This window comes from Hoplias malabaricus, chromosome X2 (genome assembly GCF_029633855.1).
Source record: "Hoplias malabaricus isolate fHopMal1 chromosome X2, fHopMal1.hap1, whole genome shotgun sequence".
NCBI lineage: Eukaryota > Metazoa > Chordata > Actinopteri > Characiformes > Erythrinidae > Hoplias > Hoplias malabaricus.
The window spans coordinates 4,875,701-4,901,732 of NC_089819.1; the positions used below are offsets into that span (position 1 = coordinate 4,875,701).

The window sequence follows — 26,032 nt, forward strand, 5'->3', positions numbered from 1 at the left end:
CTTCAAGACACTGTGTTTTCATGCCTTCCTAAAAAGGTAAATAGTGCAGGCTTTGCAGTAGCCAATTGTATAGCTTATTACGTGCTAAGGTGGGACTGCATGATATACTTGTATATTTGTTATTGTCATTAATGAGCTTTTGTGATAATCTCTTCTTAATCTCTAAATAAAATCTTAAAAATATATTGAATTTATACTGGCTGGTACAACGTTGTGATTCAGCCACACCATTTGCACCTAGAACTTTAAAGATGTCATTGCCTAATTTTAAAATGTTGTTGTCCTGATTAACCCCACATGATTCAGCACATCTGTTAATTTTCAGATTTAATGTGTATTTGAGTGGTGAAACCACCAAGAAGGGACTACATTAATGCACCCTTGGTTTAATTGTTGGAGATTTTTCATCACAGTTCGGTTGTTCTCCTGGACACAGCTCCTTCCCTCACCACTAGATGGCTGTCTTCCCATATGTTTGCAGCAGTGTAACAGGACCTTCAATCATCGCGCCACACTGCAGAGCTGTGAAGTGTCATATGGCCTTTTCAACCTCGAGGTGCTCTCTTTCTGACTATTCTTCTGAAAGTGGAATGCATGTTTTGATTTTTGGTTTGTACAAGTATACTTTAGAGTGTGTTTTTCCCGTCACCAGAGGCTGTGCCAGCAGGTCCGATCTTAGTGAATGAGGGACTCTCGCTGAGCTGAATTTGGTGTTTTGGCAGCAGAAGGGGATTATGTAAGGATTAGTGTGTCTTTGTGTCTGTGGCGTTTTCATCAAAACCCAAAAAACGAAAAATATGCACCCACAGTCTGTGTGGGTCCCTTCACTAGTGTGTAAATAATGCCTGAATGAAAACCTGTCCATTTTTACGGTAGGAGTGTGGGTGTGAGCTTGGGGTGTTAGTGTTTGAGAAAGAGAGAGCCAGACATACAGAGAAACAGAGAGAGTAAATCAGAGGTGGTGCAGTAAACGGATAAGCTCTAGACAACGAAAGCAGGCAGGACATTAAGTGTCCAGGACCCCCTTTAATCTGTCTTATGGTGTTTCCTTCATCATCAACATCATCTCTGCTGCTGCTAATCGACCACACTTCAGTTTTCTTTGTCTTGTGTGTTTTTTTTTGTTGTTGTTGTATTATAACCAGCTGCTCCGTATTTAGTATCTCTTCAAATCTAACTAGATTAATGTGGTAGAATGAATGATGTCTCATTTGTTTTCGGCTGTATTTTTTTTGTCTCTTGATCATTCTGCATTGTACACTATCACAAATAGTTCACTGGAATACTTAAGTAAACCCATGAAGATAATGAGTATATTATTGCATGTATTACGGAAAATTCATATCTTATATAGAACACAGAGTCAAAGTCACATGTACCCTACAAATCAAATATATTTAGTGAGAAGCATTTGAATGCTGACATGTTTAGAAAACAGGTCTACAATTCAATCTCATCCTCTACAGAACACTAAAGAGCTCTAAATTAAACATTAGGAGCTTATGTGTATTCCTTAGACCAGGGGTTACGAATAGGTGGACCGTGGGCCAGGTCCGGAACCAGACGCTGTCCTATCTGGACCTGCACCTGTAACTGATAAACTATAAAGAGCTGTTTAATTTTGAACAGAGTATTTGTTTTAAGTGGCGTGACTCTTTTAGTCATTACAGTTCAGGTTTAGCGCTACAGGAAATTGCCAGGCTAATCGCATGTGTTTCTGCATATCACGTGAAGCTATACAGATCTGTGCATTATGATGAGTGCTGTGACTCCAATGAGTGACACACACAAGGCAGGGCTCCAGACAACACTGTCCAGAGGCCAATAAAAAGACCCCAAGGGACACTTTTGGGATGACCATGTTGTGTGAGGTAAATCCAGAAACTTTAATATTTACCGGTTGAAATTAGTGTTGCACGGTGTACAGATACTAGAAAAGTTTCTCAATACTTTGTCATTAAAAACAGTACAATATCCCATATAACGAGTACTGGTACTTTTAGAAGCAGTGTTTTAAAATAAGAGCTGTATTTCCAACAAGTGCCACAGGAGAGGCGGTGTGCGCTGGCAGCGATTCGCCTCCCTAAATGATATTGCTGATAGTTTTAACGACTTTTCAGACCTTCTAGCGAGTTATTTAAAAAACAAAACTCCAGACTAGCACCAGTGACTTTCTGTACAAACTTTACCTACTTTATATAGAAGAGAATCGGCAGTAGCACAACTCGTTAGAACACTGGGACTGACCGTGAGCAGGAGAGACAGCACTCTCTCTGAGGCTTCTCTGCTCCTGGAGATACAGCTCCCTCAACATGGCTCCAGAAACAGAGCAGCACAGTCGGTCCGGTCCGCATGGCAGCTCACACAAACCAGAATGAGCTGTGAATGTGCAAAAAGTGCTGCAAAAGACATATTTGCTTCCTTTTATGTTGAAATAATCCAATTTTCTGAACTCCTGAACTGAAATCACATAATTGATTGAGCTCTCAGCTTTATTCAAACATCAAATATGTCTTATGACCGTATGACATGGGCAAAAGGCGCAACTGGACCCAGAAATTGAGAAATATCATGTATGGTGTCACACTTTACAAGCTGAGGGCGGTCTACATAATCACTGGTATCTGCTTGTTGAGAACGTTAATTACTTTTCCTGATGTCTTAGGTTTTTTGCGATGGTATTGTTTCAGTATCGGTATCGAGATATTTAGGCAGGTATCATATGGAAAGTCAGAATTTTTTATCGTGGCAACACTAGTTGAAATATTCTCATAATGCTGAACATGGATTCTGTTTTACCGAAGTCCCACCCATCTGCATAAAGAATGGCTGGTTATGGGAAAGCAGTAAAGTCAACTGCAACTACAAAAGTCATTAGGGACTTTATTTAATTTAAATATACATTTATTTGTCAGAATCATTGTTTTATTTGTACATTTTACTTGAAATGAGAAAAGGTAATTTTAATTAGACTATTATTTTTAATTGTTTTTAAATCTTGTTAAAATATTTTGAAATGTAATTGGAAGTGTCATTTGATTTGACATTCAGTTGTTAATTGCATAAAATGATGCTATAACTATAGCTATATAACTATTTCAGTATGCAGGATTTGGCATGGATCATAATGCAGATTATATGTTCTGTTTTGGACCATGGCTTGAGAAATTCTTCTCTAACTGGACCTTCATGAATTAATTAGCTTTGCCTTAGACCATTGAAAGTTATGTCAGAAATAGAGATACAGTTTCAAGGCATGTAACATATCAATAACTCTAATAAATTTGTTTATATTTCTGCAACAGAGATATAGGCATAAAATGGTTAAATAAAAGTGCTTCTGCTAGGTGCTAAGTGGTTTTAAAGCCACTGGGGCAGTCTGCATTTGTGCTCCATCCCTGTATATTTCTAGTTCTGTGGGAAGAGAAATGTCTATGAACCAGTGGAAGAACCATTTAAAATTGATTGTATACATAATGTGCATGTCCTCAACAAATTGTATTTACTGTGTTGCTCCATCTGCATAATTTCCACACAAATCATATTATGTTACACAATTATTATGCTGTAGAATTAAATCATGGTGACAATTTAGATTTTATAATGCAGTTAATTGTTCCCTGAAAATCAGAGATTTATGGTCCTAAAAGAACCCTTAATTGATGGGTTCTTGACAGCAAACCCTGACCCTAACAAACAACAAAATGTTTTGTTTTTTTTTTGCTAAATTGTGTTTAGTTTTCATGTAGCGAACTCAAAGCCTCATCTACAAATCACAGCTGTCACTCATTGGAACATGGTTGACTTAGGAGCTGACACTTTAAAAGATCACTTGATCTATTGGAATATAATTCTTTTGACTTAAATCTCACAGGGGGGTGGGGGGGGGGTGGGAGATTATCCGTACTTTTTGCTCGAGTCATTAAGACGTCAAGCCGACCTCTTCCTTTTCTGTCCACCCAGTGATTTATTTGACCATTGTAGTGGACGTAGAGGGTGAGAGGATGGGCTGATGGAGAAAAATGGTTTAGTTGAGGCTCAATTTTTGTGAGTTGACTCCTCTGTACCTGAGATTTTCTGTAGAGTTTGTAGCCTAGAACTATGTCTGAACAAGGCAGATATGAATTGCTTTTTTTTTTTTTTTTGTCTGAACTGCTACTTTTAGGAAATAATCACATTCACAAATCTCTCTTTCACACTGCATGTATCGCAGCGAAAAAAAACATAAAGGTGAATTTTGTGTGAAACCTAATTAAATGTTTTTACATTTTGTTTTTAATGAAAATAATTAACAGTGTATAGTGATAACATAACTATATATAATCTAAACTAAATATATTTTTGTGTGCGCTTATTTATGTTTGAATAACACTAAGATGCAAAGATTAGTTTGGGACATTAGTAATTAGGTTCGGGACGGTAAATATTCCAGTCACTTGCCAGACTCAACAAGTTGGAAAAAAGTTAACTTTGCACCCTTGCAACAGTTTGAAGTGATTCGCTGCAATTTGGTTTGATACAATACAGTACCAAGTGATATACAGGGTGGGCCATTTATGTGGATACACCTTAATAAAATGGGAATGGTTGGTGATATTAACTTCCGGTTTGTGGCACATTAGTATATGAGAGGGGGGGAAACATTTCAAAATGGCTGGTGACCATGTTGGACATTTTGGATCCAACTTTTGTTTTTGTTTTTTTTCAATGAGAAAAGGATCATGTGACACATCAAACTTATTGGGAATTTCACAAGAAAAACAATGGTGTGCTTGGTTATAACTTTATTCTTTCATGAGTTATTTAGTTTCTGACCACTTATAAAATGTGTTCAAAGTGCTGCCCATTGTGTTGGATTGTCAATGCAACACTCTTCTCCCACTCTTCACACACTGATAGCAACACCGCAGGAGAAATGCTAGCACAGGCTTCCAGTATCTGTAGTTTAAGGTGGTCACCACCCATCTTGAAAAGTTTCCCCCCTCCCATATACTAATGTGTCACAAACAGGAAGTTAATATCACCAACCATTCCCATTTTATTAAGGTGTATCCATATAAATGGCCCACCCTGTAGATTGATACAGTACAATATTGTTTGATATAAATTGTGTATCATTAGACATAATTACATACACTACAAACATGTTAGATACAATAGTGTACAATAGTGATAGTCCCATATAGCAAGATGTAGCTTTAACATTCTTTACAATATGAATGATGTGATACAGTTATGTAAGATATATACTGTATATACAGTGGCTTGCAAAAGTATTCAAACCCTTTAAGCTTTTTCAGATTTTGTCACCAACCACAAAGTTTAATGTATTTTATTGAGATTTTAAGTGATAGACCAACACAAAGTAGCTCATAGTTGAACGAAAATAGTCTTAACATTTTAAAATTTTTTAAATATTTTAATCAATTAAAATCTGAAAAGTGTTTCTGAAATGAAAATGATTCAGCCCCCCATATTGATACTTTGTAGAGCCACCTTTTACTGCAATTACAACTGCAAGTCTTTTGGGGTATGTCTCTACCAGCTTTGCGCATCTAGAGTCTTGAGATTTTTGCTCCTTGTTCTTTGCAAAATAGCTCAAGCTCAGCCAGGTTAGACGGAGAGTGTCTGTGAACAGCAATTTTCATGTCTTGCCAGAGATGCTCAATGGGATTTAGGTCAGGACTTTGACTGGGCCATTCTAAAACATGAATATTCTTTGATCTAAACCATTCCACTGTAGCTCTGGCTGTATGTTTAGGGTCATTGTCTTGCTGGAAGATGAATCTCCTTCCCAGTCTCAAGTCTTTTGCAGCCTCCAACAGGTGTTTTCTTCCAGGATTACCTTGTATTTAGCTCCATCCATCTTCCCATCAACTCTGACCAGCTTTCCTGTCCCAGCTGAAGAAAAGCACCTTTAAAGCATAATGCTGCCGTCACCACGTTTCACAGTGGGTGATGAGCAGTGTGGTGTGTTCAGGGTGAGGAGCAGTATTACTTTTCCGTCAAACACAGCGCTTTGCATTTAGGCCAAAAGGTTCAACTTTGGTCTCATCTGACCAGAGCACCTTCTTCCACATGTTTGCTGTGTCCCCTACATGGCTTGTGGCAAACTGCAAATGACACTTCTTATATCTTTCTTTCAACAATGGTTTTCTTCTTGTCGCTCTTCCATAAAGGCCAGATTTGTAGAGTCCATGACTTATAGCTGTCCTGTGGACAAATTTCCCCACCTGTGGATTTCTGCAGCTCCTTCAGAGTGACCATGGGCCTTTTGGCTGCTTCTCTGATCAGTGATCATCTTGCTCAATCTGTCAGTTTGGGTGGACGGCCATGTCTTGTTAGGCTGGCAGTTGTAGAAATCTTTTTCCATTTTTGATGATGGATTGAACCGTGCTCCGTGGGATGCTCAATGTTTGGGATATGTTTTTATAACCTAAACCTGCTTTAAACTTCTTCACAATCTCTTACCCGTCTGGTGAGTTCTCTAGTCTTCATGACGCTGTTTGTTCACTAGTGTTATCTAACAAACCACCGAGGCCTTCACAGAACAGTTGTATTTATACTGTGTATTTATACTAATGCATTAAGTGACTTCTGAAGGCAATTGATTGCACTGGATTTTATTTAGGGGAATCAGAGTAAAGGGGGCTGAATACGTTTGCATGTCACACTTTTCAGATTTTTATTTGGTTAAAATTTTGAAAACCATGTATCATTTTCAATCCACTTCACAATTGTGTGCTATTTTATGTTGGTCTATCACTTAAAACCTCAATAAAATGCATTTAAGTTTGTGGTTGTAAGGTGACAAAATGTGAAAACGTTTAAGGGGTATGAATACTTTTGCAAACCACTATACATTTTATATCTGTATAACAACCACTAATTTTATGTTTCATTACCACTTTTTTGAAACAGTCATTTTACTTTTGAAACAGTTTCTTAGCAATTATTATAATCATACGCAAGAAAATATCCTATGCCCATCCATTAGTGCTTCACATAGGGCTCATAACACTCTCTTCTTATGAAAATTCCTGTTGAATCCTACACTTCAGCAAGTAGGTTGCTGTGGGCGTTTATGATCCTTTCAGCAACCAGCTATTCTTAACAACTACGGTTACTCATTGAGCCCAGCCAAACCCATTGAGTACACAAACCAGTCACTGTATCACTACTCCAGGTAACTCCTCTCATTGGAGTTTTGCTGAATTAAGCCCACAACACCTCCAGAAGTCTCAACAGTGAAGTCTGGCATCCCAGACACACCCCCTCCAAGTCAGCTTTACAGTCCTACCTTACCCATGACCATCAACAATCGTAAATCCACACTGGCCTCCCTGGTGACTAAGGCTGTACCCAGCCCCACTGACACCGTTAATGCATGCTCAGTGCCACCAGTTCCATATGAACTTTACATGCTACATCACCAACAAATGTAAAACAAAATGTTGTGCTCTTAATTATTGTTTTGTTTTACTGATTATTATTATACTCTCTATCCACTCGAAAAATCTGAGAAGAACAAAATAATGTGATAAATATAGCACATCCAGTTTAAGGTGAGAAAGGGGGGGAGTGTTGCTCTCACTCTCTCTCTTTTCTTTCTTTCTCTCTCTCGCTTCTCGCTCTTGCCTTGAGGGGAGTTGTGGGGGCTACTCGAGCTGTGGGTTTGGGGAGTGGGCAGATGGGGGCAGATATTTTTCAGAAACAACCAGGAGGCTAAGGGGAGGATGAATTAATGACGAGCTACCACATGGTGCTAGATATGAGAGGGATGTAGGGATAGTAAATGGGAGAGAGTAATAGGGAGGGAGGAACGAAGGTAAACAGTGCCAGGCAGGCAAATGATGGATGGTGAAATTTGAAAAAACTGAGGTGACCTATATGTGTACTATTCTCTAGTCCATTGTTGTTTCACAGTTGTGTGAGTTTTTGGCTGTTCTTTTAGGCATGTTAAACACACACACACTCACCGTCTGTCTGTCAGTCTCTCTCTCGTCTGAAGCAGCTATATATGAGCTACCTATATGAACTGCAAGATTCTGTTTAGCTGCAGGTGTTTGGGAGATCAGATGTTCAATATCAGCCTGAGTCACTGCTGCTAACATTTCACATCCGTGTACTCCCACCCAGAGTTAGGCTTTTGCTTTTTGGTTTAGAATGCCTCTTTCCAGGGGCGATTCTAGGATCAGAGCTTTTGGGGTGCTAAACACTCTGTGAGCCTAGCAGCCCTGCAGACTCTACACAGTACGCAGACCACCCCACTCCCCAACAAAAAAGCATTGCCTACATAGGTAATTTCAACATATAGACAACATAAAAATCAGTTACCGTTTAAGAAATATTTGTTCAGAATTTCGGACTAATCAGTTTCTCTCTTTTTTTTTTAGGGCATCTGGTCATCATTTTCACCTTTCTCTCTCCCCTGAACTTGGCTGTTTTTTTCTTGGAAAAAATAAAATATCCATGGCTTACTGGCTGACCACAGACAAACACACAATGCATGTTAGGGGTTGAGGGCATCGACCAGCAAAGTGCAACATTAGATTAAATAAAGTCAGACTCCTAACCCCTAAATAACATTTAAAGGAGCAATCTGTAGGGTATTTACTGTACTTAGTCATAAAATGTCCAAGGTGTGTGATCATAGATTAAGGAAACAGTCAAAGCTAAAACACTACTGCCTCTCACTGCTTTGCTAAAGCAATATATTCTCCTTGAGAAGTGCCCAGTCCAGAGCGGAACTCATATGATCCCGCCCTCCGAGGTCCTGCCTGTGATCCTGCCCTCTGTCCATTCATTTTACAGTCCACTGTGTGGCCAGGTCTACAAACAGTTACGTGCAGCTATGAAATGACCAGGTGGACAGAGTTAATGTTATATTTTACCTGACCCAAAAAGCCCCACTGCCCTTCTTAAAATCTCCATTACCAGAGATGGAGGAAAATGAGAGGAAATATTAGCCTTGTGTTTGAAAAGTGGAGGCAGTTTACAAGCAGCAACACTACAGAACAGAGCCAGCAAATCATTTCTGAAAAAAAAAAAATGTAGAAGTACATATAGACACCTATGTGTAGATTAAAAAGAAGTAAAGGCCATAGGTTGTGTGTTTTATATAAAGAAAATGAGGCATAGAAACATTTGAAAGGACTGTCAGGACTGTGTTTCTTTGTGTTTTATATGAAGAAGGTTAATAACAATATGATTGAAAGGTGTAAATACCTTTGTTTTAAAGATTTTGATGCATATTCATGTGTTTCTCCATGTTGTGTGTGTGTTTAAACAAATTAAGGAGTAAAAATTGTGTTTGAAAAGCCTCTCATATATTTGCTGTGTACTACCAAGATTGATTTCACCGTTCCACCTAAGAATAGCTAAATAAGTGTTTCAGTAGGTTGATGTTTTAGTGACATGATGTACACTTGATCCTGTTTTAAATGGATAAAATAGGAAGTAAGTGTTTCAAAATTAGTTTTGTTTATAAACCTAGCGCTAGCTTTAGCTTCGCGTAGCTGTTTAACATGGAAATGAGTATTCAGTAAGTAGCTGGAGACCTAAACGAACCCATTTAAGGTGGAATTAAATGCTTGAATACGAAACTTGTGAATAGGAAGCAAGGATCTGCCTCCTAAAATGGCATTTATGGTTGAAGGGAAAATAACACCAGCCTTGTCTAGTCTAAATTGTAATGTGGTTTAGACATTACATCCTTGTAAATGCAAGGAAAACAGCATTTGAATTTTTCTTCAAACTGGTTCAAGCTTCACTTCTGGGGAGGAAAGGAGCAGACAGCTCTGTGTGTTATAGTTCCGATTTTAAATGGTGTCAGTATTACATTTTGCTCCTTTACTAACTGACTGATGCGTGATTCAGTTCAGTAAACATGAGAAGTGGCTTTAATGATAATGTATTGATACTGGCTGAGTGATAAAGCACAGAAATCCTCATCAGAATTAACATCACTTACTGAACTCACCTGTTAACCCCTTCAGTGTGCTCACGCATGGTTTCAGGAAGAGAGGCAGGGACGGTGTCAGGGCAAACACTGGATTATACTTCAAAATGCATGTTTGTGAAAACTGAGGAATAACTGATCTCTTATTATTGAGTGTTTACAATGGGGGTGAGGGGAGGGGGTGGACGTTGTTGTCAAGCACCCCCTCCCACCTAACTGTAAAGCACTGCGGGAAAACTTTGTACATTCTTTGGATTGTTTTGATATTAATACATTTTTTAAACATTCTTTTTTAGCTTATGAGACATTAAAAAAAGCTTTTTCCTCTTATCATTAGGGGTGCTTGCTCTCAAAAAAGGGAACACCCATGCCTCCTCCCTTCCGTTTTCTCTTTCTCTCCTTTTCTGTCTCCCCATCTTTCACTCTCCTTCTCTCTCTTTCACTGCCTCTGTTTATACACTGACCAGACATGCATCTTTTGTTAGACTGACTGTCCATTTTGTCAGCTCTGCTTAACATAGGTATAATCTGTAGTCCATCTGTTGATCTGCATACTTTAGTAGCCCAGTTTACCCTGTTCTTTAGTGGACAGGATCCCCAAATGACCCACTGGTGGACACACTGTCAGTGTTTGAAAACTCCAGCAGCACCGCTGTGTCTTACCCACGTGTACTAGCACAAGACACTAACACACCACCACCACTTTAATGTCACTGCCATGCAGAGAAAAATGGAAAGTTTAATAAAAGAACATGGGAAGGATAATGTTTCAAATAATAAATTGTGCTGTATTTAATATTACAACAGGTATAAATTGATTACTAATCAGGTAATTAACAGAAAATAATTTGACTGAAATGCCCATGCAAGAATCATCATCATCATTATTTCCGCTTATCCATATCAGGGTCGTGGTGGCAACAGGGCGAGCAAAGAAGCCCAGATGTCTCTGTCGCCCTCAACTTCCACTAGCTCCTCCTGGGGGATCCCCAGGCGTTCCCAGGACAGCCGGGAGATATAATCCATTCAGTGTGTCCTGGATCTACCCCAAGGCCTCCTTCCAATTGGAAGGGCCTCCTTCAATCACTGATCTCCTCACCCGATCACAGAGAGTACGCCCAGCAACCTGTTGGAGAAAACTCATTTCAGCCGCTTGTATCCTTGATCCATAGTTCCACGGCCAGGGCGAAATCTGCATTGTTCCTCCAAAATGTTAGGTTCCATTATTGGACGGATTCTCCTTTCAAGCACCTTGGCATACACTTTCCCAGGGAGGCTGAGGAGTGTGATGCCACGATAACTGGCACACTTTCTCTGGTCCCCTTTTTTATAAATGAGAACTACCATCCTTGTTTGCCAATCTAAAGGCACCGTTCTAGAGGTCCGGAGTGTTTTTCAAAACCTCTTTGAGGCTTCCTAGGAGTCAATTCTCCATGGCTTTTTCAAACGTCTCCCATGCTATTTTTTTAATCATGCTGATTTTGCTTCAGCAACTGCCACAGTTTTTTGCCGGCTGGTACCCATCTGCAGAATCGGGAGTTCCCAGAGCCAGCCAAGCTCGAAAAGCCTCCTCCTTCCGCTTTACAGCTTCCCTCACCCCTGGTGTCCACCAACGGGTTCTTGGGTTGCCACCATAACAGACATGACGAGCTTTTGACCACAGCTATATGCAGCCACTTCCACAATGGAAGTCCGGAATGGGGTCCGTTAAGACTCCATTCCTCCTACCTCCTTTGGAACACTTTTGAGCTTGTGTTTAAACATGGTGTTGGTTGTGGACAAACCATGAATATCTCAGAAGTCCAATAACATCACACCACTCGGGTTCAGATCTGGCAGGCCATTCCACCCAATTACTCCTCTCCTGGTTTCCTGGCGAAGGGGCCCCTGTTGTGTGCACCCCTACTCTGGATTTTGCGGGTGGTGAACCCACATGATCCTCCCAAGTTGCCTTCTTGAGCTGAGCCCGGTCAGGTCACTCGCCATAGAACACCACCACCAGGCCTGAGTCCAAGGGGTAGGTCTCAGTAACCCTCTACCGGGCAGGGTACACTTAGTTTAGACCAGTCATTAGACCACACAAGCCCATCCGCCACGACAAGGCCCCGATCCAGGAAAAGCCATACAAGAATATAATGGTCTAATGATGCAAGATGTTTTAACAGTACACAATGTATTTCACAATATTTTATTGTTCTAAGGTTTAAAGCACTAGTGCAGAAATTGAAAATTCTGAAATTGTGACTAATTCTGAGTAAATTCTGAGTCTTTTTTTTTTCTTTTTTTCCCCCTGATTCTCCACCATTTTACCATTGGATGGAATTCACATGAAATAAGTACAGCATGACTGGCTTCTAAATCAGTGGAGAAGTAACTAGACAGTAGTGAAAAGAAAAAACTCCAAGAACATTGAACAATAAAAATAATTTCTCTCTTTTCTACTTGAGTGTAGTACAGTCCTGTGGTTTAAAATGCCTTCTTCCACTGGCTCAAAACTGCAGAAAAACAGTGTTACATAAACTTATATTTTGTCTCTTATTTCTGAGCGAGAGTGAGCCCGCATTGGGATGTAAGCAGCAGTGTATGATCTTTTTTATGTCTTTTATGTCATACTCTTATTGCCATCTCTCTCTTTCTCTCTCTCTATTTCCTGTTTTTCTTTTTGCCCTGTTCTCCTTCTATTCCCCATTAGCTATCATTACCTGCACACTATAGCTTCTCTCTCGCTGTCTTTCTTGCTCTCTCATCCCTTTTCTCTATCTAGCTCTCTCGCCTCTTTCCTTGTCCCCCTCCCCCTTCCTTCTCTTCCCCCCAGTCTGTGTTTTTGTGGACGTCTAATGAAATCCCTGCTGAAATGGACAATTGTTGCTCTGAGATTATTTATAGAAATGAATAATCAGCCTTGTTGTTTGTTTGCAGTCCCCGCTTTAAAAAAATAATTAGTTTGAAGCAGCGTAGCTGGAATAAAGGAACCAAAGAAACCAAAACACTTGGAAGCAAGCTGGAGAAAGAGCTAGAGTAGACTGTGTGTATTAAACCCTGGCCAGATTTCACTGTAGTGTTCTGTACCATAACTCTGTTTGTCCCAGAGAGTATGCTTTGTTCTGAAATCTTAATTGACTTTCTATTGAAATCATATATAAAAAATATATATAAACAAGCGGAAATTTCAGATTGAAAGAGCCACAAATTTATTTACAGCCATGAAAATGTATCTCAGTAAAACATAGATGAGGAACCAAATGTTAATTTGCTGTGACATCACAACCATATATAGAGATGCTTTAAGCCTGGACCTTAATTTATAAAAAAACAAAAACAATTGCATTATAATACCAGATGAATATTCATCAGACAAACTAGCAAGTTATGTCCCATAATGAGCACAAGGTTTTGACCTGGCTTCCTCAGATATCAGATTGATATGCATCTATAGGATGAGATGAAACAAGCACAGCCTTGGCCTAATGGTTAAAGGGCTGGGCTTGGTACAGAAATTTTGCAAGTTTGATCTCCAAGACTGGCAGGAACATCCATGGCTCAAGGGCCCTTGAGCAAGGCACTGAACCCCTAAATGCTCCCCGGGTGCCGGGGATGGTCACCCGCCGCTCTGAGTGTGTGTACACAGCCCCTAATGCATGTGTGTGTGTGTGTGAGTGTGTGTGTGTGTGTGTGTGTTCTCACTGCCACAGATTAAGGTTAAATGTGCAAGACACATTTTGTTATATGTTGATCATTATTATTATTAATAAAGAATATAATGTTGAATTTGTGTTAGCCCACACTTGCAGTCAGTTCACTAATATACTGAATTTCACATGGCTTTGCTTTGCATTTTAGTCAAGAAGCAGCATAGTAAAATTGCTACACTGAAATGTAATCAATATCCAGTCGCAACCTGCTGTAAATTTTGGAGGGCATGGTTGAGAAACTAAGCAGAAATAGTCGCTCTTATCTGTCTTCCACAATAAATATCTGTTCATGATAGAGTGAAAGAAAAAAATAAACGTTCCTCCTCCAAGTTGAAGGAGGTTTCCTTAGTTACAGACTGTGCTTTTCAAAATTGGCTTTTGGAGAACATGTGACAGTTTCTCATTCAAGGCACTCTTTCCACTCTGAAACAATTTCTGCCGAAACTGAGCACAAAAAAAGTTTAGTTGCATTCTATATTTGCAATAATGTTTACAGAGTCAAAATAAAATAATACTTCAATAAAATTCCATGATATTCTACTTGTTTGAAGAATGTTGTTTTACTTTTTAAATTCTGTTGTCAAATTCATCAGATAGTTTGGGAATGAGTAACAAATTCTGTTAATCTTCAGGATATTGAGGATTTCTTAGACTTTTAATTACTGGGACGTAAAGATTATTTGCTCATGTTGCTCAACATTTGCTCAGCATTTCACAATGTTGAATTATAAAATATTATATATCTTCTGAAATATTTACAATTAAAAAGATCCTTTCAAAATATGCGACCTGACCTTTAATTGTGTATTACTTTTGCCATTTTATTCAGAGTATGTTTTAAACCTTGAGACTTAATTGATCCTAAAGGCGATTTTAATAAACCTGAAGCATCTCGGGTGAAGTTGGGTTACTAGGCAGGTGGTAGGACAAAAGACCAATATGACCTCCTTACAGTTTAAGGTAGAATGGAAAAAATGAAAAAGAACTGAACTTATCAGTGCCTTCCATTTGTATTTCTGTGTTCCAAGTTGGAAATTTAAACTGAAATGCCCCCACAAGTCAGATTTCTTGCCCAGAAAGTCGGAAGAGCCTAACCAACCCAGATTTTAGAATCCAAGATGGCTGCTTGCACATCATCAATGTGTAAAGCAGTAGTGTCTGTCTACTTATATCTTCTATTTGTGTCTGTCTATTTAAATCAGTTGTACCCACAGTTCTGTTCTACTGCAATATGTGGAAGGGTATCCATGGTGTTTGTATGTGTAAGATATAGCTAATTATTGCTAAGAACAATTGTGTCTGATTTATTTCTCCCTAGCCACACCCCAGTTTGCCAATAGGCTGTGATTGGATAGGGATAGTATCATTACAGAATGTGTCACTGGCACTTTCACTGCACTGCTCTTTGACTGAAATGCAGTGATGTATATTGTGTTTTGTTTAGTCATGTTCACAGCTCTACCCCATTGAATGCACCATTTTTAAGATGATTGTGCATTTTTTTTATTGTGAATTAGTGTCAAACTTAAGAAACTGAGTGAAGTGAAAACAAATTAGTAGATGTTTTGCCCTAACCCCGCATTTTGCGGGGTAGAAACACACCTTATATAATCAGCTTTGTAAGTCTTGAATGTCTGAATGCGTCTGTGAGCTCCGTATACCGTTAGAAAGCGCAGATCCTACTGTTTCTAAAAATAGCGCTCTTATCGCGGTGCTGTGAAGCCTCTGGGAGTAATCCAGTGTAAAAACCACCTAAAAATCAAGGTGCTCCTTCAAAATGTGTATGTCATGTTCGTCATGAAAGATTCTAATGATATTCCCTATAATCAGAAATTAAGAGGCTGCAAAGGAACAAGAAAGACGGCGTTTACTTTAAGTTTCATTTTCACTCAAATGACGTCATCTCACGCTGTCTCGGGGCAGAAAACTATGAGTCATCAGCAAAAACATATTCCTATTATTGATTTATAGGTTTTCAAGGTTTTTGTAGGTTTCACATCAAATAATAATGCATTAGATCAACAAATATAAACTAAAAAGCTTAAATAATTATTTATTGTGTATTTTTATCTTTAATAGCTATATACATAGGGTTCATAGGGCTACAGGAACATTGGGTAAGATTCTTTTTTCTCTTAGTGCTCCACCTAGTATTCATTTTTACAGCACTGTACTGAAATCAATGGGGAGTGGAATAACATTCTTTTTATTCCGACTTGAAAACTGCAACGTTGCTAGTAATGTCATTTGTATTGCATTTAATATGTTTCCACAAATTTATCTCCAAACTTATATTCTCTTACAAATATAAGCTTAAATAGCTACACCAGTGTTAGTTGGATGTATGAATGTGAAGTTGTAAAGGAAGTAGTATAATAAGTGTTTTTATCTTGGTTTTGAGGTGGTTAGGCCAGCAGAATGGTTGAGATATTTAGTGGCCTGCTATGACCTTCTAAGTTGTCAAACATAAGTAAATGTTAATGGAGCTGCTGCATCAGCAACAAGAACAGTGACATACCCTATAACAACACAGAAGTAAAAGTATTGTTACTTTAAGTACACCAATATTCATGAACGAAATATTTAAAAAGTATCATGACCAAAGTACTAGATTCCCCTTAGAGCTGCAGTGGAACTTCTTAATGCATCTATCAGCATAGGAACCCTTTGAAACACTCTTCCTCTCTTTGGGATCCTTTTGTTCTGATATAAAATACTAAAGCCAGTCAGTTGAGAGATGGGAGCAACAACGAAGCAGTACAGAAATAAAGACAAGGATAGAGGAAATGGAAAACTGAACTAATAATACACTATAGGGCTGAAAGTTAGACACTCGCTCAATGTCTCATGTAAAATAAAGGCTAATTAGGTGGAATCTCTATTCTTCTGGGAAGGTTTTACACAAGATAATAGAGCCTTGCTATAAGGATTTGACTGTATTTAGCCACACAAACAGTGAAGTCAGGTACTGATGTTAGAATATTAGTTAGAGCACTAACTATTTCAAAAGAGCTTTTGTTCTGTTGTAGAGCTTCTTATTCTGTTGGTCAGTGTGTTTGCGCATCAGAACCTCAGCAGTGAAGTGTACCTTAAACTAGCAGAGCTATCTAGAAACCTTTGGATATATAAGGCTGGTGTCCTTTCAAAATATGTCCAGTTCAAAATATTGTGTGGTATCGTACTAGGCTATAGTGAATGGAGCCAGTGTAGTAAAGTTCTTTCCTCATAAATAATGCTGAGTAACAGAAGACACTCAAAATAGTATAAATACATCAAAAGTTTACTTAAGTACATGGAATAGTATCGATTTGTTTTGAAGATATTATTATTGTCTAAGTTTAAAGTTTGTGCCCAAAAGTGAAGACAATGTGACTTTTTTTTAATAAAGAAGCAAAATATGAAAAAAAAACACAACAAGCCGACTGCTTGAGTTGTCATACCTAAATGAAGGAGTAAAAGGGAGAGACAGATTTGCTGAATGTGAAAAATACCCCCGTCCCCCGTCTTTGTTTCGTGTTTTTGCTTTTATCAACGGATCTTTTTACACGTTTCAGTGCCACCACCTCACAGTCGTTCCACAGAGACAGGAGTGTGTTGAAAGCAAAAGCAGTCAAAGCACTCACGTGGCGCTGTCAGCGTTCTGGCGGGAAATTTGGCGTCTGTCGAATATCTCTCTCTCTCTCTCTCTCTGTTTTTTGATTTGCTTTTCTGTTTTTTGTTGCACGTCGCTCCCCTCACCAGTCAGTCTCAAAGCTGTCAGTCACACGGAAGCCAGACTCCATAAATAATGCCAGCTCCGTTAAATAATACACGGCAGCAGCCTAAACCCACTGTCTCTTTCGCGCTCTTTTCTCACTCATAACAACACCAGTGAAGAACAGTGGGGCTAGATGTTTTCACTGATCTGTTTTTCCCCCCTCAACTGTCTGAATTAAAGTGACAAAGTCCTTGTTTCCCCCAAAAAATGTTTTCATCGATCTAATTAATAGCATCAGTGATGAATGTGGCTGTGGAGTTTGTCCACTGCCATGTAAACCCATGCTTAATCTTTCCGGTGCAAAGATTTGCAAATTATCTGGACAATAATTTAATATTTTGGTGGTCTGCTATACATATTAAACCACTAAAATAACAGTGCTGACAATAAAAAATGAATGATAGTAGTCATGACTGAATAATATAGAACCAAGTAATGCATTAGGGAGTTCAGAGTTGAGTGGAAGTAGCATGTGTGGCAAGAGCAGGATTTTGAGAAGGATGTAATATTTCATTATGTATTTACATTTGCATTTTCACATTTACAGCATACAGCAGATGCTCTTATTTGTCTACTTATAGATTAAATCCTCACCAGTACAAGAGTTTAGATCCCAGAGAACCCTTGAACTAGGTTAGGCAATGTTGAGTCCTAGAAGAAGAGAAACACAAAACTCAGCAATTTATAACAAGAAAGAAAATTTCAGTAAATCTTCAGTGTGTTTGAAAGCAGTGAGGGGTTCTGCTGTTCATAGAGCCAGGAAAAGGTCTTTCCGGTGCATGTCATCAGTTTCCATTGCAGTCCATTTTTTGTTCTAAAATGTAAAATACATTTCTGTTGAAAAGCTATAGAGAAAAAAACGTTTATGCACTCTACATAGGAGAGTAATTAAGTGATATCTATATGATGATAACATTAAACGGATACTTAGTACAGATTCTGACTGCCCAGTAGTCCTAACCTAGAATATAAATGGTGTTGCAAAATTGCTTATGTGAAGCATTTGTGTATATTTGTTTGTTGATTGTTTTTGTCCAGGTGAACAGGGAGCCATCACCATGTTCCCAATGTTCCTTCTGGACCATCACATGACTGCACGAGAGTTGGGCATGTGGAATGGTGTTGTGGCCATGGCTTTCAGTATCTGTGGTTCTTCAGCTGGAGGATTCTTACTCTCGCGTTACAGGTAATTGTCTTTTTCTTACCTATTACAAATTTTGTGGTAAGAAAACCATATAGTTTCCTCAAAGGCTTATCATGGAGTTTATCTCCAGAGTATTACTTAATTTTTTTTGTTACTCTGCAACTCATAATACCAGATGAAATACATATTACATATTTAAATCATAATTAATTAAATTCATAGGTGCTTTTATGACATGCCATCCTAAATCTATAGCTATAACAGTTTCCACTCTCCTGCCAAGGTTTTCTACAAAAGTTTGGAATGTGTCTTGTGGGAACGTTTGCTCTTTCATACAGAAGTGCATTTGTAGGATCATACTCTGATGTTGGATGAGATGACCCGGCTTGCAGTCTCCTATCTAATTCGTCCCAGTAAGGTTTGCATGCAGCTACTCAGCCATGGAAACCCATGCTGTCCCAGTTTTTATTCTGCTGTTGATGCCAGAGGAGGATTGGCATCTGCATTTACTGAGTCAGCAGTTTGTTGGCAGCTTTTGAAACTGTGCATCATAGCACTCTCTGACCCCAGTCTAACTTTACGTGGTCTGTCACTTAGTTTCTGAGTTGCTGTGGTTCCTAAACACTTTCAATTTTCTATAATACTACTCTCAGATGGTTCTGGAATATCTAAGATGGAAAAAAATTCACAAATGTTTTTTTCAACAACGTTACCTAGCATCCTAGGTAAATCTGTGAGCACCTTATAATGACCCATTCTTTCACAAATGTTTGTAAAGGCAGACTGCATATTTAAGTGCTTGATTTTATACACCTGTGGCAACAGTACTGAATGAAACACCTGAATTCAGTGATAAGTTTCAATATGTATGTATGTGTATATATAATATGATTCATATTATTAATTATTATTCATAATATATATAATATTAAGCTTACAGAAACTAGGTCCAGATTCTAAATGTTAAATCCAGGCCACAGAAACAAACTTTTCATTGTTCACTATTGTTGTTCTGACATTGAAACAAATGGAAACAAGTGGAAACAAGACTCAAACGTTTCAACAGAGATAGATTAATTAGGTATCTACCTATAAACATATAATTAAATATTGTATCAAACTATGGCATTAAAGTTTAACTTATGAATAATATTTTCTATTCTGATGTTTACTTCCCTCTGCATTTCTTCAAAAAATAGTTTTGCTGCATATTTTGCTATTAAGTCTTTCACTACATAGCTTAAAGTTCACATTTGCCTTATACTGCTCTTGTCTGAGTGGGTCGCTTTGCATTTTGCCACTAAGCAGAAAGGATTTTTTTTGCACACTTCACACAGCATTCATGTTAGATTATGTAAGCCCCCTCACACACCTGCCCCCTCTCATATGATAGGTGGGGCCCTTGACAAAGGTGATGTAATGCAGTTCTGATTAAAAGCAGAATATGATATTTTATTTTTTATTTTTTTATCTGACCATTATTTTTTTAATACAGTCTGACCATTAAAAAAAATATACTGTCCAGAAGTCTTAGGCACCAAAGATGATGATATATATTTAAACTAATGCCTTCTCAGAAAGCATGGTGCTTGTATGAAGTAATATATAATAACAGTAAATACAAAAAAAAAAAAATATTAAACAAATAAGTAGGGATGCACCGATACCACTTTTTCCCTTCCGACACTGATACTAATATTTCATTTTCAAGTATCTGCCATTACCCAGTACCGATACCATAAATCCAGATATTTATATTGCTATACTTACAGATTTTATTTTTTTAAAGCAGTGTTCTGTATCACTAATAAGATATAATAAACCCGAATGAACAACATTTACTTCTTTATTAACTGCACATTTAAATTTTTTTTAAAAAGATTTAGAGCCATGAAAAAAAATCAATATTTCCACAATGCAGTAACAAGTACAAGTAGGAACACATAGTCTAGCCTGACTGAACAGCTTTTACGATGTTATGAGGATATTTGTCACAAGTGTGAAATGCATTTTCTAAGGACTGCTGCTGACCTGTGTTAGCGTGCTTCTTTGTGGTTGCTTGAATGAAGTCGGTGTTCTTTGGTATGCCTTAAGCTGGGGTTACACTACACGACTTTTAGCCTGATTTTAAATATTTTTGCCTCGAAATCGCATTTCAGACCAGTCGCAGCATATCAAACGTTTGATTTTATTATTTTTATTTTTTTTTTAACCTGAATTCAGACTTAGGCGTGTAGTGTAAACTCTCCACCAACTCAAGGCTGAACCGGTTCCTTCAACAGCGAATGAGAACAGAGCACAGAAGGTAAACACGGGCGGGTGCAGTGGAGCTCTACAGCGAAGGACAGATAAAACTATGAAAAACTACAATATATTACATAGTGCTGGATACATATGACCTCAAATAACAAGTATTACCTGTAGGAGAACATGGTGCTCCACACAACACGCTGTTACAGCCTTTATTCCAACTGAATTCAAATTTCGTTCCACCTTATATGACGCAACACTGGCGCGCAGGGGGAACGTAGCCGCAACTATGTGCTATTCTACTAATCTCCAGCAACTGCTGCAGTGTGTAGATGTTTTCCTATCCACGACCCAAAAACATGTTTTTTTCTTTGTGAATCTATGCAAATAACATCAAGTTTTAAGTCCATATGTATCTGTCTTTCTAAGGAAACGGGAGTATGTGATAGGGTATCGATGCAACACTACAAATAATAAATATAAGATTTTTTTTCTATAAAGTAGTAGGTGTGAGTGAGTTTGAAGAACATTGTTTTGTTCAGATTCTCCTTGATTGCATGAATTTGTAAAATCATCAGGTGATTTGTTCTTGTTTACTGATGGCTTTATTCTTCTGAAAAGGCTTTACAGCAGTTGTTGGAACATCTTTGTGAGGATTGGATGGCCTTCAGCCATTTGAACATTAGTGAAATCAAGTTGGATTATTTTCAATGAGTAGTTGTGGATCACAAACACCATTCCAACTCATCCCAAAGCTATTGAAAATACATTCAGTATTAATCAGTGTTCTATGTGAGATATCACTCCAAACACACAGTTATTTGCTCCACTAGTCCAAGCTCTGGCCAAAGCTTGGCATTAGCCATTGTGGCCTAAAACTTTCAAGCAACTGCAGACTTTTCTGTGGAGATTATACATGTTCCTGTCCACAGTCTGTGTACCTTAAATTAGCAGAAATAAGCTTCGGTACTTGAAAGATACGTTGGCCTTCTAACACAGTGTAAAACCTTAATTTTGGGCAAAGGGGAAAAAAAAACTATAATTGTTTGTAAATGTAATTTTTTTCCACCAATTGCCTTGAGAGTAGATAAAATATGTCCACATTTTTGACCAGTGCTGGATGTTTGTAATGTGTTTTTTTCCCCTTATATTAAAGGTCTCCTCCTTTTCTGTTTGAAAATGGTCACCTCTGCAAAACGTAAGCTGATGTAAGGGGAGGAAGTGTGACTTCTGTCAGAGTGTATGGAGAAGTATAGAGTAGGATGTGTGGAGTAATGTAAAGTTATTTGTATCTCTGTCTTTCTCTCTTCCTCTCTCCCTCCTCCTCTGAATAGAGGGAGAAGGTGTGTTTCACACACTTGCTCATTCAGGCTCCTGCTTCCCACAGATTAAGTTTCAACTGTTGTCCGTCCAGAGCTGCTAAAAGCTAATTTGGACACTTATCCCGGCCCCCATCTGAAGCACTTGAGTGGCCAAAGCCTGACCCTCTCTTAAACACAGAGATGGCCATCAGCAATTTGAGAGTGACTCGTTTTATCAGCCTACTGTGCATGATACTGAAATCACAATCACTGCCTCTTTCTATCGCTGCATCTATGTCTTACACTCACTCTTTGTTTATCACATTCTTGTTCTCTCTCTCTCTCTCTCTCTCTCTCAGCAAATATATATGAACTCAGATTGTTCTGACTTTACTGTGCCCTTTGTTTTTATTGTATCTTTCATTTTATAAAGTTACTTAGAAATAGCATTTTCAACTTTTCAAGTTACCCCATGCACATTCAGCGATTTGAGGTCTGTGCTCATACATGGGCTTGGGGCAAACAGTCAGTGATCCTGGGAGCACCAGCCTCTCTGATTTGCAGATATCCATTTTTATGTCATTTATTTATTTATTTTAGGTTGTTATCATTACTTTTTTTACATTTTAAAAGGGTATGCATTTATTTATTTTTAGTAAGGGCTTCTCTCTAGTGCTGAAGTGTTCTCAGGGAAGGACAAACAGCTTATTGACTTGCCCTCACTTCTATACTGTAACTGGATTATTTTGTATGTAATCTCAGAAATGTCCTAAAAATGAAAACCTTCTACTTAGTCTTCACTTGTTTTCACTGGAAAATAAGTAAATGTTGCTTCAGTTGTGTATGCACAAAAAAGAAACATGCAAGCTAATTAGGAAGACATGAGTTGAATACTGTTGTTATGATTCATATCTCACCAGCCTGTAGGCTATGTCATAACCCAACATGGTACTTTCTCTTTTTTTTTTTCTTTTACTCTTTATTTACTAATTTATTTACCCTTTGTTTTTCGACTTGTATTGAAATGAAAGTTGTAAAAATAAATTAAGAAAAGTGCAGGGTGCAAATTTTATCATTATAAAGACACTGGCCATTGTTGAAATGAGAGGCCTGCTGCGGACTGTGGCTTTGCTTCAGACACCAGACATACTAATGTAAAAAGAAGCTAGGAAGTGCGTGGTTATCTGAGTGAGGCTAACAAAGCTAACCAGGCTATGACTTTCCAGCCTACTGCTCACAAATGTCCGATCCTTAAAGAACAACTTGGACGGAGTGAGACTCGGGCTCACAATTAATTTTCAAATTCTGTACACTTGTCTGAAGTTTGTTTTAACCCTTAGTTCAGTAAATCTGTCCATGTTTTCCTCACTGCGGAAATCATAGGGCCCTGTTTTTTTCTTGGTGCTCCTTTTTTTTTTCTTGCTCATTCTCAGGCTCCTTCTTTCTAATTTTTTTTTCTGTTTCTCAGGTTCCGTCTCTCTTGCTCTAGCTCACTCTCTCACCCATCTTTTCTTACTGTTACCCTTTCTAAATTATTCTCCTATTTTTCTTTTTCTGTCTGAATTGTTTGGAGGCAAATGCAGTTGCTGGATTGAAAAAAATAAGTTTATCATAACACTTATTTGAAACCTTTTTGAATGTTTACAGCAGTGAAATACACAGCATATACCTGAGTGTTAGCAGATGGGAGTATCAATCAAATTTCAGTATTTTTTTGTTGATGAGATGCCTGTTGCTAAGAAATTATTTCAGTTTTTCTGTACTGGCTGCTTGAAAGATTAACCAGATTCTTGGTTACCTGGGCAGGTTCTGACTGTTTATATATGTTCCAGCAAATGACAGGAAAATTACATTATGTGCCTCTCCCCAATCCTGAACATTTTAGTATATAGACATTTCCTCCTGGCTGCATCTTTCTTTCTCTTCCAGGCTGCATTCTATTTATTTATTTTTTTCTTTCTTTTTGAACCCTTAAAGGAATGTATCTGATACACATTGGACATGTGGAAAGCTAAATCTGATTGGACTGCCTGTCAAAGCACAGCCTCTGCTGAGCCGCCTCAGTTTCTTCGATCCTTAAAGAGTTTCTTCTGGCTTCTGCTGTAATTAGACCTTTTGGGTCAGACAAGGGCTAGTCTGGTTAGCCTAGTTCAAGTGCAACGAGAATTTACATCAGCAGCAAAATTTAGCTTAAACGTGGGTGCACAGGGAGTTATAAAATCTGTTTATATTGCAGAGGTGAGATTGGCTACTCAAATTACACAATAAAGTGTGCCAGAAATTGATGAAGACAATTACAGGATGTTTATAATATGCATGTGCCGATATAATAATGTTCCTAAGACTCTTGCAGGCTGTGTACTAAACTACACAATAATTTGAGTGACACTGCAGTGTCTTTTGGATCACCTTTGGATTTGAGTGCTGTGCTTGGTATAACTTAAGGTTTTCTGAGGGCTGTTTTGTACCTAAAGGGTACTGCAATCTTCACAAATGCATGAAGACAAACATTGTCATGGTTCAATCGGACACAACTAAAGTCACAAGGTCACTCTGGTAATAATTATATTACACCACCTCCTCGTGTAATTCTATTCCCATCTGAATAGGACTTGAATAAGATGATGAAAAACATGCCTTCAATCAGGTATGACTGGTAGTGTGTCAGTGTGAATCAGGGTTGCGTTTAATGGCCAGAAAGATTAAATGGGGGTTCACAGGAGGTCAGTCAACTGGTCAGTTATTAACTACAGCAATTTGCTAGATTTGAGTTGTGAATTCTACTAACATCAGAGTTTGTCGTCTCAGACTGCCTGTAAATGCACACACTTCCTGTGCCCCAGGGGACTTGGGGAATATATATGTGTGTGTGTGTTTGTGTGCGCACGCACACATTGGTGCATGATTGACAAGGTCCACTGGGTGCTCTGATTGGCACTAAGAGATAATAGTGTGTGTATGTGTGTGGCATCTGATGGTCACTAATTAGACCCAGTCTAATCAGCCAGTGGCTGTGGATCTTGTCGTGTTATTGATTATGCCACGAAGCAAGCTCACTAGGAGGCTCTTAAACTGCTAACAGGGAATCAATTAGACTGTCTGAAGAAAAAGTGTGTGTGTGTGTATTTGTGAGAGAGGGAGAAATTCTCCGTTTGTGCTGCTGTGACCCCCAGTGCCAAGGTCTTGTGTTTGCTGTTGTTAGTTTGCTGTTTCCTAATATTTCCATAGTTCTGTAATAAAATAGTTCTGACAAATGCGCTCATGTATTGATTTTAAAGCCATTTTACAGCTGGTTTTGCGTGGACAGTAAAGGTTTGGCTGCAGAATAAGGCAGTCTGCATTACAACAATTTTTAACATAAGATATATTGTGTATCATTAACTTGTGTCACCAAAAAGATAGCACAAATGGCTGTAATGGATTCTCATTTTTGTGTGTGTTATTTCAGCATTGGCTTGCTGATGAGACGCGTGTTTGTGATTCGGACCGTCAGCATGGTTTTCCAGTGCTCCTTGCTCACAGTATTGGAGCCCTCTCCTCTTATGAAAGGTGAGACACGTGCACACACACACACACACACACACACACACACACACACACACACACACTAGAAGTCTGATTTGTACTGTAGTCTGAAGAGTTTATTTACCATTAATATGCATTTGATTTGTTATTATTTTTATTTTTTTAAAGTACTTTTTCAGCTTCAGTACCAAACCACTGAACACTTATGCCTTTGATTATATATTGCTATTCATATGGTTTCATTGGGTACAGGTTAAGTTTGGGTTACAAATGTAGCAGGAGATCTCTAACGTGCGCACACACAAGAAAAGCCAAACTGTGTCAAGGTCATTGAAAGGACAGGGTCATGTCTCCCCTCAGTTCCCCTCAGATTCCTGCCAAGATTTGTAATGAGCTTCGTGA

At 38.4% G+C, this 26,032-nt stretch overlaps 1 protein-coding gene across 1 annotated transcript in view; it reads left to right on the top strand.

Moving 5' to 3' along the window:
- Window positions 1-26,032, top strand: part of LOC136676876 (major facilitator superfamily domain-containing protein 3-like) — a 46,031-nt gene that overhangs the window by 6,442 nt on the left and 13,557 nt on the right. The window contains exons 3-4 of the mRNA XM_066654146.1: window positions 18,449-18,596; window positions 25,554-25,654. Coding sequence (XP_066510243.1) covers window positions 18,449-18,596; window positions 25,554-25,654 — 249 coding nt within the window. The remainder of the gene's footprint in view (window positions 1-18,448; window positions 18,597-25,553; window positions 25,655-26,032) is intronic.